We start from the raw sequence: 17,312 nt of genomic DNA, 5'->3' as shown, positions 1-17,312 counted from the left end.
TAATCTGTGCTGCTCCACGGCACCATCTTCATGGCTCTGCACTGGAAAGTTCCCACAAGTAGGTGAGGCCAGGCTTGAGGCTACAGCTGGATTAGAGTGGTGCTGGAAAAGCACAGCAGTTCAGACAGCATCCGAGGATCAGGAAAATCGATGTTTCGGGCATAAGCCCTTCATCAGGAATACAGGCAGAGTGCCTGTATTCCTATGAAGGACTTTTGCCTGAAACGTCAATTTTCCTGCTCCTCGGTTGCTGCCTGAACTGCTGTGTTTTTTCAGCACCACTCCAATCCAGAATCTGGTTTCCAGCATCTGCAGTGCATGTTTTTAGCTATCTTGAGGCTACAGCTGAGCTGTACTGCAGTGTGACCTCTTCCATAATGTAGTGACCACCGCTGGTTGAAGAGTTGGATTGAAGGCAGCACGTACAGCTGGGTGGCACAGAATAAATGCGTGTACCTGTTGCCAAGATAGAGAACAACATTCCAAACTTGCATTCAAGGATTGGAGTCACTTGTGGTTCTGTACATCTTCCTGTTGAAGTGTGACACATGGAAAACATTTAGTCAATTTTCATTGGCACTTGCACCATTGAGTAGCTCACCACTATGTTAAAGTCACCTTCTGCTTCTGTCTGCTTAGGGATGTAGTAGTACAACAGACAGAGATGCTGGCATTATCTCTTCAGCCTCAAAGAACCCTGAAGCTTAGAAATTGAAGGTCATAGTGATCTTTACAGCTACTTGCAGCACCAACCTCACCCCACTTTATAGCTACATGCTTGCTTGGTGGAGGTGCTATCGTTTACTCCCCTTGGTGAGGTCTTTTCTGAAATATTGTGTCCAGTTCTGCTTGCCCAGTTATAGGAAGGATATTATTAAGCTAAAGAGGGTTGAGAAGAGCTTTAACACGATGTTGCCAGATTTGGAAGGTTTGAGTTATAAAGAGAGGCTGGATAGGCTGGGACTTTTTTCACTGGAGCGTAGGAGGTTGAGAGGTTACCTTATAGAGATTTATAAAATCATGAGGGGTATGGAAAGGGTCAGGGTAGATGTCTTTTTCCTAGGGTAGGGAATTTCAAAACTCGGAGCACATTTTTAAGATGATATGAGAGAGATTTAAAAAAGACATGAAGGGCAATTTTTTATCCTAGAGGGTGTTTCGCATTGGAATGAGGAAATTGTGGATGTGGGCACAATTACAACATTTAATAGAAACTGGAATAAGAATATAAATAACAGAGGTTTGGAGAGATATGGGCCAGGAGCAGGCAGGTGGAACTGGTTTAGTTTGGCATTATGTTCAGCATGGACTGGTTGGACCGAATGGTCTGTTTCTGTGCTGTATGACTCTATATGTCAAGAACAACTGTGAATAATCTCTATTTAGAACATAGAAGAATACAGCGCAGTACAGGCCCTTCGACCCTCGATGTTGCGCCGATCCAAGCCCATCTAACCTACACTAGCCCACTATCCTCCATATGCCTATCCAATGCCCGCTTAAATGCCCATAATGAGGGAGAGTCCACCACTGCTACTGGCATCTGTCCTATACCTACCCCCCCTTAATTTAAAGCTATGCCCCCTTGTAATAGCTGACTCCATACGAGGAAAAAGATTCTCACTGTCGACCTTGGTTTAGCATACTAGGTAGATCATACTATTTGATGCTCTATTGTTTCATTATATTAGCTGCTCATCAACAGAACCATGACAATACTGAGCTTCTATTCAATCCATTATCACGGTAATTAAACTGTTCCAGAAAGAAATAAAATTTAACATTTCAGAAAAGGAGCATGTGTTTTAATGCACAGAAGAAATTCCAACCCCCAACACTAGATGAACAAAAATTTCTTCCAATTAGACAGTTCAAAAACTAGATAATTGCTTTTGGACACTGCTGCAAATTTTATTCCCTAAGTACAGGGACAATCCTTCTTCCTGACACCTATCTCAGACTAAATTAGAAATGAAAACAGAAAGGGCTCAGATATTACTCTTCTTCAGAACTCAGTGTTATTGGACTTCAAATGTTAATTCTGTTTTTCTCTCCACGGTTGTTGCCAGACCTGTTGAGTTTCTCCAGCACTATTTTTATTTCGGATTTCCACCATCTACAGTATTTTGATTTTATTTAAGAGTGAACCAGTCTGTTCTGAACCTTGCTTTTGTACTTCTTCTGGTTCACCATTGTGCTTTGGGGCAGGAATTCAGCCATCTTTATCTGGTATATGGCTCCAGCAATAAAGTTGACTATTAATAGTCCTCAGTTCAAGCGCAATCAACAACTGGCAACAAATGCTAGCCTTGACAACAATGTCCCCATCCCTGAAAGAATCAAGGAAAAAAGAAAGATCCTAAGATAAACTGCACACCACTTATTCACACCATCACAAAGACCAAATATTTCCCCCCTCAGTAACATCAACTGACAACCCCAGTCTTAAATCATCTGCTGTTGAAACCCTCATGCCTATCTTTTTTATTTCTACATTTAACTATTCAATTGTACTCCAGTCTGATCTTCTACAGTCTATCCTCTGTGAACATGAGGTCATCCAAAATTCTGCTGCTCAGGCCCTAACATGCACCAAGTCCTGTACACCTAAGAAACTGTGAGGGGAAGGCAAGAGAATGGGTTTGAGAAATATAGGAACCATAATCAAATGCCAGAGCAGACATGATGGTCCAAATGGCCTAACTCTACTCCTATATCTTATGGTCTAACCTGTGCTCCTTGACCTATTGGTTCTTGGGTAAGCAACATCTTGACTTTAAAACTCTCATTCTTTTGTTTAGGTCCCTCAAAGGTGTCAACACTCCCTATCTCTGTAAAGTCCTTCAGCTTTGCAACCCTTCAAGTTGTCTTCACTCATCTAATCCTGGCCCCCTGAGCACTTTAATCTTAATCACCCTTCTTCTGGAAGCTGCTGCAGTATTCAATGCTTCATTTGTTCTGCATTTGATTGTGTTAGCCTATTCACTGATCTGTGTTAACTGTACTTGATTGTTTAAGCCTACGGGTGGAGCTAGAGAGTTGAGTACTGACCTCAGATAGAGAGATCCAAAAAGGATCTGGGCTTTGAGTAATGACACTGTTTGTTTAAACTCTTCTAAATTCTGAGATATTTTAAAGTTCTGTGAATAAACTGTTTCAAATTAGAATCAACTGTGCATTTCTCTGAGATAAATAAGATATACAGCAAATAAATTAAAACAAAACAGCTACCACTTTGAATGCTTTTGGCCCAGAGCTTTTCTCCTTTTTTATGCTTCTTAACCCCACCTCTGATCACATTTTTGTTACACATTTTATATGTAGTATTCTATTGTGTTCGGTCTGAATTGGTTTTGAGTTAATAACTTTTTTTTCCAGTGTGTCTGAAGTTCATAATTAACTTGTGAGTATTTATACAACCATGAAGATATGAAAACTTTTTGAGGCTTGATTTCAGTGTGTATAGGTTTTGTGTACCAGAAATGAAATTTTGTTTATTTTTGATTGTTTTGCGACCCAGCAAGTTAAGTAATGAAACCTCTCTTGTTAGAGATTGCTGGAACATTTTTATTCGCTTAAGTGAAACACCCATTGCTTAGAGAAGGAGACTTTTAGTTTTACTTCTGGCTTTGATTAGAGCAGTCCTGTGAAGCCCTTGGAATAGAATGGCTGTATAGACTGATGCTCCTGAGAAGGGAAGGACATTTGTGAAATAGGTTACCTTGAAGTGAGGAGTCATTGTGTACTGTTACAACACAACAGTGAACACCTCTGTTAATTAAACTAAACACCCAGAAAAGCTCACCTTGCCTCATAATCTGTTAATATATGAGTGAAAGAGTGGAATTTTGGAGTTCTATTTGAAGAAAATAATATCAATTTATTCTTTAACCCTAAAAGTAAACATTAAACTATTCACAACTCTAAGCCTTCCTTTGTCTTAACTGCTTATTACCTGCCTCTAACTCTGTAACAATACACTGCTCCAATAAAACACTTATTAAAATCACATCCAATTAATTTCAAAACCATACAGCGGCTATCATCCTTCAGCGTCTTTCTTCTTCCGGCTGAAGTTTGCCCTGGGTTGTCATCTTTCTTTATACTGCAAATGTGTTTCATATGAATAGGTACCTTTGATAGAGAGTGTTTCAATATCTCTCTCTCTCTCTCTCTCTCTTTCTCTGTCTTAAAGGTCGAGTACAAACCTTCAACTTCATAACAGTGCTCCAATAAGAAGCTATCTGCAATTCTAATCTAAAGGTTGAAGTCACAAGTGGTTAAAACTGCTAAGTTGGTAGATACAGTGACTCTAGTGTGTTGTTGAAGTGGTATTTTGAGTACTATATCGGGGTGTGTTCTGGATGCTATATAAATACTCTTTTCTTTCTTTTCAGTTTATAAAGGAATGTTTTGGAATAATTGGGTTATATATTTACTGTGTGTTTAAGAATCCCTGAATTTGTAGTAGATTGGATTATTCTTGATCTCGTTTGTTTAAAGCAAAGTCTACAACATTGCAAGCTTATGCTTCAGTGAGCCTACTTTGTTAAAACCAAAAAAAAACAAAGCATTATATGTATATCAAGCAAAGTTTCTGTCTGGGATCCGAATTGTCCAGCAATAACATCAGGTGGACTTATAACACCTCCCTGGCTCTTACATCTTCCATGATAACTCATTTCATAATGATACAATTGTAACCATTAGAAAAATGTTAGTTCAAACAATATTAGGTAATCAAATGCTGGATCAGTTAAAGTGATCATGTTTAAGTCAGTAATATTCCTAAAGAAAATAATCCTTATACAGACTGCCTTAAATATGATTAGGATTCCATATCAATGTGGTTGATCCCTCTGAAGTAACCCAGCAAGCCACTAAGTTGTATCATTTTCACTATAAATACCATGCAGCCTACCATCTCATGGGGGTAACGGCAAATGGGAAATGATATCGATGACCACACTCCAACAATAAAATTTTATGGAATTGACAATGGTTGGGAATTCCTTGGAATTAATCCCCAGTTCACTTCACTGAAATTGTGGCAGAAATCTTACAAACTCTGACAACACTCTGGCTTGTAAGGTTACATGAAGATTTAAAACAAAGTGTACAGTCTGTAAAGTGTAATGTGAATTCCTTGAAGTGAACATTATCTCTAATATTAACATGTTCATATTTAACAGGTAGGATGCAAGATTGCTGTCATAGTGTTTCTGTATTTCTTGGCTACAAACTACTACTGGATTCTAGTAGAAGGCCTTTATTTGCACTGTCTCATATTGATGGCCTTCCTGTCTGACAGAAAATATCTGTGGACTTTTACTTTCATCGGATGGGGTAAGGCACAAAGATCTTCTATTTAAACAAAAATATAAAAGCAAGGAAGGAGGTGGCGCTGAAGATATCATCATCACTTTGTATTTTGATCTTTCCCTTTTGGGGAAGCAAATGTCACTTACGTGACAGGGAGTAATATTTAATTATTCTGTAGAGTTTAAATACATAGCATGATGTAGTATGTCAGTTTTGTCTCATCAATCGTGGAGTTTAGACATTGCTGATGAGACCAACATTCATTGTCCATTGCTAATTGCCCTTGAGAAGGTGATGGGAGAAAGTGCGGACTGCAGATACTGGAGATCAGAGGCAAAATGTGCAGTGCTGAAAAAGCACAGCCAGTCAGGAAGCATTCAAGGAGCAGGAGAGTTGGCATTTCGAGCATAAGCTCTTCATCAGGAATGTGTGGGGTGGGCAGCATGGCCGAGAGATAAATGGGAGTAGGGTCGGGCTGGGGGGAAGGTAGTTGGAAATGTGATAGGTAGATGAAGGTGGGGGGGTGATGTTGATAGGTCAGAGTGGAGGGTAGAGCGGATGGGTGGGAAGGAAAATGGGCAAGTAGGACAGTTCAAGAGGGTGGTGCTGAGTTGGAGGGTTGGATCTGGGATAAGGTCAGGGAAGGAGAGGTGAGGAAACTGGTGAAATCGACATTGATCCCGTGTGGTTGGAGGTCCCAAGACAGAAGATGAGGTGTTCTTCTTCCAGGTGTTGGGTGGCTGGAGTTTGGTGGTGGAGGAGGCCCAGGACTTGCATGTCCTTGGCGGACTGGGAGGGGGAGTTAAAGTGTTCGGCCAGAAGGTGGTGGGGTTGTTCAGTACGTGTGTCCCAGAGAAGGTGGTGGTGACCCCCATGCTGTTTTGGTTCACCCATAATGTTGTAAGGAAGGACATTCAGCATTTGACCCAGTGACTGTAAAGGAGTGTTGACATATTTAGAAGTCAGAATTCTGTGTGGCTAGAACAGGAACTTTCAAATTGTTTTGCTGTTGCCCTGTATTTTTGGATAGTTGACATTATATATTTAGAATACACAGTTGAAGATGCATTGCCAAGTTGCTGTAGTGCATCTTTTATATGATTTACACTGTAGACCAATGGGTTTGTTGTATAATGTGTGAATATTTAAGTGGTGAATGGACTCATTTTTAAATGCTGATTAATCTCAAGCATGTTGCTTAGTCCAGGATAGTGCCAAGCTTCTTGAGTGTTATTGGAGTTGCGTTCATTGAGAAAAATGGGGAATATTCCATGATGGTCCTGACTTGTGTCCTGGAAATAAGTGCAGAAGTTTCACAGAATCAGGAAGTCAGATTCTCACAGCATACTTCCTGAGTTTGAGTTTCCCCCATGGGACTTGCCATGCCCCAATTTCCCTACCAGTGAAATTAGGATCAGTTTCTGGATATGGATCCCAGGTCCATTTGCAGGGATCCATGGCATCTCCGTGACTGTAAAGATCTAAATCAAAGTGTCCGTGAAATTCTGTTGATTTTGAAAGAAAAACATGGCATCTATGTTCTTTAAAATTAGCCATTTTTCATCAAATCTTTGAAAGTATATTCCATTTATTTCAATAATAAAAAGGCCCTGGTTCAAAGGCTAATGACTTAATGATAAACAACATGCATTGGGAAATGATGAGGAAATAATCAAGCTCATTCCAATATAAATGGCGCGTTCTGTTTCCATTGCAGGAGTTCCAGCAGTCTTTGTTGTAGCTTGGGCCATTGTGAGAGCAGTATGGGCTGATGAAAGGTGACTAAATCACTTTTATTTTTCTGTTTCTCATTGCTTTCTTTAAAAAAAATCCTCTGATAGAGTAATGCATTTCAGTACGAGTTCAGCATAGTTCGATTTTCTTGTCACAGTTACCAATACCTGGAGAAAATTTGACATCAGGCAGCATTACTGCTTTTCACCATGAAGAGTGATGTTACCATTTCCTATCCTTTCAATTTATGAACCTCAATACTAGCACAAAAATAAATCCCACCATATTTAATGCAGAATCAAAATACTGTTCCATGTTTTAGATCGATTTATCGGTGACTTGAGAGTTTGAGCAGGGTGGCTGCCCAGTTGTGTTTTAAGATGCTGTTAAAATCACTCATTCACCAATTATAGAAACATAGAAACTAGGAGCAGGAATTGGCCATTCCAATCCCTGGAGGCTGCTTCATGTTTCAATATGACCATAGCTGATCTTCAAATTCAAACCTTTTTGTGCCGTGTACCCTACTATATTCCTTGATCCCTTTAGCCACAAGAGCAGTATGTACCTCCTTTTTAAGAATATATAATGTTTTGGCCTCAACCACTTTCTGTGGTAGTGAATTCCACAGGCTCACCATTGGCTGGGTGAAGAATTTTCTAGTCATCTCAGTCCTGAAAAGTTTACCACGTAATCTGAAACTATAACCCCTGGTTCTGGACTCCACCATCATCAGTAACACCCTTCCTGTATTTACCCTGTCCAGCCCTGTTAGAATTTATAGATTTCTTTGAGATTCCCCCTCATTCTTATAACAATCAATTTCTAAGTATTTTGGCAATCTTGTTTTTAAGATGAAAAACAAGGTAGCAATTCAATGAATGATCTAATACAGCAATTATATTCTTCTAATAATGTAACTAGTCTCTAGAGTATAAACTTACCAAGCTCCTAATTAGCTTGCTGTTGTAGACATTAAATAATTGTGTTTCTCATTATCAGCTCTTCGTTTAATAGATTTAAATTGAAGTTTCAAATAAAAGTGACAATATGTTTTGGTGGTAAATGTTCAAGGGTCATTTTTATGCACTACTTAAAATGTTATCGCTCAGTAAATGGTGAACTACATTATCTCAAGGGCATACTTCTTAAAGGAAAGAATGCTCAGTGTGAACTACTTCTCATGATGCTCTTTTCAGTAGCTAGGCTTAGTATTGCCATAATAGTTACAGCAATATTCTAAGTACTGTGAAGTCTGTCAGATTGCGTCTTGTTGGTAATCATAGCCATCAGCTATAAGCTGGCTGACAATTAGAACAAAGAAAATCCAGACAACCAGCATCCATGAGCCCTGGCTGGATATCAGGAACATAACAAAAATGTACTTGAGCTCTATTTAGTGCCATCTGCACTGCCGGAAATGAAGAACTTGTGCAAATGCAAACACTCATTTGCCCAATGCATGGGCAGGTAAGTTAGCTGTGGGGAATGTAGAAAACAAGGAGATCATGTAAGAGCTTGTTGTCAAAATGGATTGGAATAGAAGGAGATACCTGAGGTTATACATGCGGCCAAGTGGGCACCTTTAGTTTTCTTAGTTATTGTTTATTCTCTTAGGTTCTGGTGTATCAGTTCAATACTTGTTATTATCTCTAGTTCAACTACATGTAAAGCTGGGTAACCAAATGACCAGTTATAGTCTTTTGCTACACTGTGAAGAAATTCAGGCACAATCAGAAACCAAGAATTAAAACTTTGCTTGCATTAAAATATTTTTTTTCTTTCTTTCTGTGGCAAAGCTGCTGGGATCTAAACGTGGGCAACTTCAATTGGATTTATCAAACACCAATTTTAATAGCTATTGTGGTAAGTGTGCACTCTGAAGCTTTCCTGTCATAGGTTTGACAGATCAGAGGAATCTAAGGGGAGGTGATGGCCTGGGGACATTATCTCTAAGCTATTAATCCAGCAACCGTGTTCTGGAAACCCAGGTTCAAATCCTGTAATTGCAGATGGTGGAATTTGAACTCAATAACTATTTGTAATTAGGAGGCTATTGATGGCCGTGAAACCATTGCTGATTGTCAGGAAAAAATGTATGATTCATTGATGTCCTTTAGAGAAGGAAACTGGTCTGGCCTACATGTGACTGCAGACCCACAGCAATGTGGTTGACATTTAACTGTCCTCTGGGCAGTGAGGGATGACCTGGCCAGTGCTGCCCACATTGTGTAAATGAATTTAAGTTTGTTAGAATGAGATATTGTCAAATAAGCAATGTAGATTTGTTTTAATGTTCTTGAAAATACACTCTATCATTGCTATTCTATTGTTGTGATCTAATAAAAATATGATTTGTGTATCGGAAAAGAGGAATTACTTTCTTTGCTTTGATTTAATGCTGAGTTGGATAGAGTAGAAAGTAATTCATTCATGTTACCTGATAAGGGGTGTATGGAAATATACTTTACATGGAATATAATAAAGATGTACCCCTACCTCTGAGCTATGAGGTCTGAGTTGAAGTCCTACAAGCTCCAGAGGAGTGTAATAATATTCCACATCAAGTTTATTAGAATATTAGATTAGATTAGATTACTTAAGTGTGGAAACAGGCCCTTCAGCCCAACAAGTCCACACCGACCCGCCGAAGCGTATACCACCCTGACCCATACTCCTACATTTACCCCTTCACCTAATACTACGGACAATTTAGCATGGTCAATTCACCTAACCTGCACATTTTTGGATTGTGGGAGGAAACCAGAGCACCTGGAGGAAACCCACGCAGACACAGGGAGAATGTGCAAACTCCACACAGTCAGTCGCCTGAGTCGGGAATTGAACCAGGGTCTCTAGCGCTGTGTCACCGTGCCACCGTGCCGCCCATATATGTAGTAATGGTTAACAGGTCAAGTTGCCTTATTACAGGAGTGAAGGAACATAAAACGATGAGGAAAGAACAAAATAAATGAACAGATATTGAGCATCAATTTTATTTCAACAGTGTTAGTTTGTTGAATTCAGAAGAGTATTTTTCTGCAATCAGTATTTCACTCATTTTTCCCTGGCAACAACATTCATTTTACATGATTATTATCTGACACAGCATTTCCTGCCACTGGCTTTCTTTGTCACCTTAACAATCATAGAATTGTGATTAACCATTATTCTGGTGTTGTGCCAATGTGTGCAGTTTTTTTTAAGAATTGCTCTTGATCGCTGGGGAAGGAAGTGTAGGTGAATTGCTCGTCTGATCAACATCTCGTTGAACTACTGTGAAAGGTGCTGTTAAAGTAGCATTTTGCAGCATTCCAAGCAATTATGTTTGCTTTCCTATCTCACTAAAGTGGTTCCTGAACCTGAGTATATTCCTTCTATGTAATAGTATTTGGCGTTTCCATAGCAAGAGCTATTTTTTGATCTTTAAAATTCTGGAGGGAGCACATTATTTTAAGCAAAGAAAAGCTGATGGTTTATCTCCTGAACTTACAGTGTGTTTTTTTAAGTGTAGGTATACTGAAGAACTTGAGTATTTCATAAATAGCTCATTGTTATTTAAGCTCCTGCTCATGTAGAACATTTTAATTTTCAATGTATTACCCAAGAGCCATATCCAACATTGAGCACACAGTTGGAGGCTTGTGTTGGATGTTCTATATTGGCCCAGAAATCTACCTTAGGATATTCATGCTTGTTGTTCATTCAAAGACCAAGACCTGTGTTGAAAGCAATTAAAAGCAGAATTAAAAGCTATATTTGCCTCACGACCTATTTTTAACCCCTCCATCCACACACCAAGTACCCCACCCATCCAATAATACAAGAACAATGAAGTTATGAGTTACTCCAATTTTCAAACATATGTAAATATTTACAAAAAACTCTTGTGGCGCAGAGGTAATGTCTCTATATCTGGGTTAGAAGGTCTGGGTTTGGGTCCCACTTACCCCAGACCTGGCTATAACATATCTGAATGGGTTCATTATAAATATCTACAATCAATCTCTCGATTTTTAAAATCATATTTGCACTAATATTCAATGCGCTTAAAGACTGAGGACAAATAAATAGATCAAGGCGGAAACGTGTAGATATTTTCTATTCAACCAATCAAAGATGTTATTACAGATGGGACTTGTACCCAGGCCTCCTTGCTCAGATGTCAGGACACTACCACCACCCCACAAGAACCCAAGGCTGCAACTTCTGCATTAAGATATTTAATAACATGCAGCTGGTAGGGGTTAACTGGAATTAATTTGTGCTCCTATAAATCAACTCAGACTAAAATTGTAGTTGGGTTGAAAGGTGGTGCCTAACATGTAAAACTATAAGCAGATGGAAAGATTAGCTCCAATTGTTTCCTTCACCAACTGGCTCGTTGAAATATAACTAATCTATTAATTAACTTTGTACTAACTAATACTGACTTCATTTGATGTAGACACTGCGCAGGGTAGGCCTTGTCACATTACAGAAGTTCCAAGTGTTAATTTGATGCTAAATAAATGGATTTGTCGGTCTTGAAAGCAGTATGCTACCAGATGGAAAGGAGAGGTGATGTGAAGAGAGATTTTGAGATTTTGTGGACACCATGAAATTGTTCAAAGTCCAGACAAAGTATGACATTGAAGAATCTACCATTAAAAAGTGATTGAAACAAGAAAATCCTGGAGATCACAGTGGGTCAGAAGGCATCCATGGCGAGAGCGTAAACTAACTTTTTGAGTCCAGATGATTCTTCATCAGAGCTGATGTGAAGTGTGGAAGGGGACAACATTTATGCCATAGTCGGGGGGGGGGGGGGGGGGGCGGGCATATGGAGTGCTAGGGAAGAAAGGATGTTGATAGTTCTTATTAAGTGATTGGAAAAGATTTACAAGGATGTTGCCAGTGTTGGAGAGTTTGAGCTGTGATGAGAAGCTGAATAGGCTGGGGCTGTTTTCCTTGGAGTGTAGAGGCTGAGGGGTGACCTTATAGAAATTTACAAATTCCTGAAAGACATGGATAGGGTAAATAGAGAAGGTCTTTTCCCTGGGGTGGGGAATCCAGAACTGGATGACATCGGTTTAGTGTGAAAGGGGAAAGATTTAAAAGGGACCTAAGGCGAAACTTTTTCACGCAGAGGGTGGTGCATGTATGGAATGAGTTGCCAGAGGAAGTGGTGGAGGCTGGTACAATTACAACATTTAAAAGGCATCTGGATGACTATATGAATAGGAAGGGATTAGAGGGACTAAGTGCTACAAAAGACACTACATTAGTTTAGGATATCTAGTCGGCATGGACAAATTGAACCAAAGGGTCTGTTTCTGTGCTGTAAATCTCTATGACTGTATGTGAGAATGGCAGAACAATGCCAACTGGAAACAACAAACAATCCCACTCCTATTCCTTCCCTTTCTTTTAGCTTTATTTGTTACTTTCTCTGTCAACATGTTCTCTCATCCCTCCCCCCACCCCAGTAGAACTGTCTGTTTATTCCACAAGGTAAAAACAATGACTGCAGATGCTGGAAACCAGATTCTGGATCAATGGTGCTGGAAGAGCACAGCAATTCAGGCAGCATCCGAGGAGCTTCAGCAAAATCGACGTTTCGGGCAAAAGCCCTTCATCAGGAATAAAGGCAGAGAGCCTGAAGCGTGGAGAGATAAGCTAGAGGAGGGTGGGGTGGGGAGAGAGTAGCATATAGTACAATGGGTGAGTGGGGGAGGGGATGAAGGTGATAGGTCAGGGAGGAGAGGGTGGAGTGGATAGGTGGAAAAGGAGCTAGGCAGGTCGGACAAGTCCGGACAAGTCAAGGGGACTGGAAGTTTGAAACTAGGATGAGGTGGAGGAAGGGGAAATGAGGAAGCTGTTGAAGTCCACATTGATGCCCTGGGGTTGAAGTGTTCCGAGGCGGAAGATGAAGCGTTCTTCCTCCAGGCGTCTGGTGGTGAGGGAGCGGTGGTGAAGGAGGCCCAGCACCTCCATGTCCTCGGCAGAGTGGGAGGGGGAGTTGAAATGTTGGGCCACAGGGCGGTTTGGTTGATTGTGCGGGTGTCTCGGAGATGTTCCCTAAAGCGCTCTGCTAGGAGGTGCCCAGTCTCCCCAATGTAGAGGAGACTGCATCGGGAGCAACGGATACAATAAATGATATTAGTGGATGTGCAGGTAAAATTTTGATGGATATGGAAGGCTCCTTTAGGGCCTTGGATAGAGGTGAGGGAGGAGGTGTGGGCACAGGTTTTACAGTTCCTGCGGTGGCAGGGGAAAGTACCAGGATGTGAGGGTGGGTCGTAGGGGGGCGTGGACCTGACCAGGTAGTCACGGAGGGAACGGTCTTTGCGGAAGGCAGAAAGGGGTGGGGAGGGTAATATATCCCTGGTGGTGGGGTCTTTTTGGAGGTGGCGGAAATGTCGGCGGATGATTTGGTTTATGTGGAGGTTTGTAGGGTGGAAGGTGAGCACCAGGGGCGTTCTATCCTTGTTACGGTTGGAGGGGTTGGGTCTGAGGGCGGAGGTGTGGGATGTGGACGAGATGCATTGGAGGGCACCTTTAACCACGTGGGAAGGGAAATTGCGGTCTCTAAAGAAGGAGGCCATCTGGTGTGTTCTGTGGTGGAAATGGTCCTCCTGGGAGCAGATACGGCAGAGGTGGAGGGTCTGTTTACACCATTGTTCTGCTACTCTCACATTCCAATCACTTAATCTGAACTATCAACAACCTTTTTCCCCAAGCACTCCACACTCCCAACCGCCCCCTTGCACCTCAGCTTCTGCCACCCCCCACTATAACATAAATGCTGCCCCGTCCACACTTCACTTCAGCTCTGATGAAGAGTCATCTATACTTGAAATGTTAGCCTGCTCTCTTTCTATTGATACTGTCAGGCTCACTGTGATCACCAACATTTGTTGTTTTCAGTACAGCTTCCAGTATCTGCAGTAATTTGCTCCGACACTAAAAAGTGATTGGTGACTGAATGAGGTTTAAGAGTTTGCTACTTTTATTCTTTTTGTTCCTCCTTTTGGATAATATTGAGAAGTAATAGAAGGATGTAAAAACTGAGAATCAGGCAGTGAAGTGAATATTCTTTCCAGGATGCTATGCATCGTGATATCAGCTGTTAGTATGGTTACATGGTATGGGGCTTTGTGGGCTCCACAATCCAGAGAAGTGTGAGAGGCATACACTTGGGGAAGTCTATCAAGGCAATGCAATCCACAATAAGCAGTAGGATTAGATTAGATTCCCTACAGTGTGGAAAAGGCCCTTCAGCCCAATAAGTCCACACCGACCCTCCAAAGAGTAACCCACAGTCCCATTTCCCTCTGACGAATGCACCTAACACTATGGGCAATTTAGCATGGCAAATTCACCCGACCTGCTCATCTTTGGACTGTGGGAGGAAGCCGGAGCACCCGGAGGAAACCCACACAGACACGGGGAGAATGTGCAAACTCCACACAGACAGTCACCTGAGGCTGGAATCGATCCTGGGACCCTGGTGCTGTGAGGCAGCAGTGCTAACCACTGACCCACCGTGTCACCCTGAGGTAGGGTAGCGTACTGAGTAATTAAGCAAAACAAGAGGACCTTGATGTACATGTCTCCAAGTCCCTGAAAGTGGCTAGGTTGGTAGCATACAGGGCATACAGGATGCCAACTTTTATTAGCTGACGCATAAAATATAATAGATGTGAGCTTATGTTCAAATCATGTAAAATGCTGTTTAGACCACAGCTATGGTGCTGTGTGCAATTCTGGTCACTACACAAGGAAAGTTGTGATTGTACAAGAGCAGGTACAGAGGATTTGGTTTTTGAGGAAAGATTAAATAATGTTTTTATCTTCTTAGAAGCAGAGGAGGCTGAGAGGAGACAAAGTTAAACTTCATAATTACGATGGATCTTGCTGGAGTGGATGCAAGGCCCTAGTTCCCTTGGTTTAAAGATTCATAATCATAGTCATAGAGTCATAGAGATGTACAGCATGGAAACAGACCCTTCGGTCCAACCCATCCATGCTGACCAGATAGCCTAACCTATTCTGTCCCATTTGCCAGCACTTGGCCCACATCCCTCTAAACACTTCCTATTCATATATCCTACCAGCCTCCATCACTTCCTCTGGCAGCTCATTCCATACACATACCATCATCTGTGTGAAAAAGGTGTTCCATAGGTCCCTTTTATTATCTTTTCCCTCTCACCCTAAATCTATGCCCTCTAGTTCTGGACTCCCCCACCACAGGGAAAAGACATTGTCTATTTACCCTATCCATGCCCCTCATAATTTTATAAACCTCTATAAGGTCACTGCTCAGCCTGTGACTCTCCAGGGAAAATAGCCTCAGCCTATTCAGCCTCTCCATTTATCTTAAATCCTTCAACCCTGGCAGCATCCTTGTGAATATTTTCTGAACCCTTTCAAGTTTCACAACATCCTTCTGATAGGGAGAGCAGAAATGCATGCAATAATCCAAAAGTGGCCTAACCAATGTCCTGTACACTTGCAACATGACCTCCGACCTCCCATGCTTAATGCTCTGACCAATAAAGAAAAGCATACCAAATACCTTCTTCACTATCCTATTTACCTGTGACTGAACGTTCAAGGAACTATGAACTTGCACTCTTTGTTCAGCAACACTCTCCAGGACCTTACCAGAGCGCTTAGATTTAAGCAAAGAGAGAACAGGTTTAGATGGAATTCAAGCAGAATTGCTTTCATTCAGAGGTTGGTGGGAGGATGGAACTTACTATCTGAAATGGTAGAAATCACAAAACAGTTAATAAATACTGTGATGTACCTTTGAAGTGTCAAAACCACAAGGCTGTCGAGCAAGACCAGGCAAGTGGGATTAGACTGCATGGCTACTTAGATTAGATTACTTACAGTGTGGAAACAGGCCCTTCGGCCCAATGTGTCCACACCGACCCTCCGAAGCGCAACCCACCCAGACCCATTCCCCTACATTTATCCCTTCACCTAACACTCCGGGCAATTTAGTATGGCCAATTCACCTAACCTGCACATTTTTGGACTGTGGGAGGAAACCGGAGCACCCAGAGGAAACCCACGCAGACACGGGGAGAATGTGCAAACTCCACACAGACAGTCGCCTGAGGCGGGAATTGAACCTGGGTCTCTGGCACTGCGAGGCAGCAGTGCTAACCACTGAGCCACCGTGCCACCCACTTGCTGGCTGGTGGAGACTGTTCTCGTATGGGTTCATCTGTCTGGCAAGGTCAACCCAGTCTTCATGGTTGTTCTTCAAACAGTATTTATTAACTGTATCCATGAAGATATTACAGCAGGTATCTTTGCCTGGCGCTGTTCTAGTTCCGGTCTTCTTGTAGAGTCTTTATCGCATGACTGCTGGAAGTCACTGACTGGAGGTTAGAGTCTCATTGACATGGTCATTAAACTCTCTCACTGCAAGGACGGAATGGACCAAATGTCCTGCTTCCACACAGTTAAATTTTGAGTTCTTTCCATCTTGAGGCCAGCCGCATGCATTGGCTTGAGGATCACGCTGGCCATTAAATCAGAATTCCAAGCTACAGCTCAGCTTTCTATGCCCAGACAGTCTGGAGTGGTGTTGGAATATTACATCTTCCAACTCAGAAGTAGATACATTGCCACTGCATCAAAGTAACTCTCCAAGATGAAATGTTTTCAGTGACGGAAATGGAACACTCAGAATCAGATACTGGTGACAATTGTACATCTGGTGAAGTAGGGAGTAAGAATCATATTGGACTCAAAACAGTAACCCTGTTTCTCTCTCCACACATGCTGCCATACCTGCTGAGTTTCTCCATTACTTTCTGTTTTTATTTCCTACTTTCAGCATTCACAGTATTTTGCTTTTATGCTAGAGAGATAAGAATCTCTTTGTGTTTCAACCTCAAAGTCAGAATTCTGCTCAACCATTCAGAATCATTCTATTTCTCACATTCACTATTCTGTAGTTGTCTGAATGAATGTTATTAATGGTTTAGTAATTAGCACTGCCGGCTCGCAGTGCCAGGGACCCAGGTTTGATTCCGCCCTTGGGCAGCTGTCTGTGTGGAGTTTGCATGTCCTCCCTATGCCTGCGTAGGTTTTCTCTGACTGCTCTGGTTTCCTCCAATAGTCCAAAGGTGCACAGGTTAGGGAGATTGGCCTTGCTAAATTGGTCATTATGTCTGGGGAATTGTAGGTTAAGTGGACTAGCTATGGGAAATACAGGGATAGGACGAGTCTGGATGTAATGATCTTTGGAG

General features: G+C 41.6%; 1 protein-coding gene across 1 annotated transcript in view; it reads left to right on the top strand.

The window, feature by feature from the left end:
* Positions 1 to 17,312, top strand: part of pth2ra (parathyroid hormone 2 receptor a) — a 98,467-nt gene that overhangs the window by 65,952 nt on the left and 15,203 nt on the right. Inside the window, exons 7-9 of the mRNA XM_087988585.1 lie at positions 5,193 to 5,346; positions 7,040 to 7,100; positions 8,856 to 8,922. Coding sequence (XP_087844711.1) covers positions 5,193 to 5,346; positions 7,040 to 7,100; positions 8,856 to 8,922 — 282 coding nt within the window. The remainder of the gene's footprint in view (positions 1 to 5,192; positions 5,347 to 7,039; positions 7,101 to 8,855; positions 8,923 to 17,312) is intronic.

Source organism: Chiloscyllium plagiosum, unplaced genomic scaffold (assembly GCF_037043375.1).
Source record: "Chiloscyllium plagiosum isolate Xiang-an unplaced genomic scaffold, Cpla_swu_hap1 HiC_scaffold_7, whole genome shotgun sequence".
Taxonomy (NCBI): domain Eukaryota; kingdom Metazoa; phylum Chordata; class Chondrichthyes; order Orectolobiformes; family Hemiscylliidae; genus Chiloscyllium; species Chiloscyllium plagiosum.
Note: the sequence above shows the minus strand (reverse complement) of the source record. Positions and strands in the feature narration are given on the sequence as shown.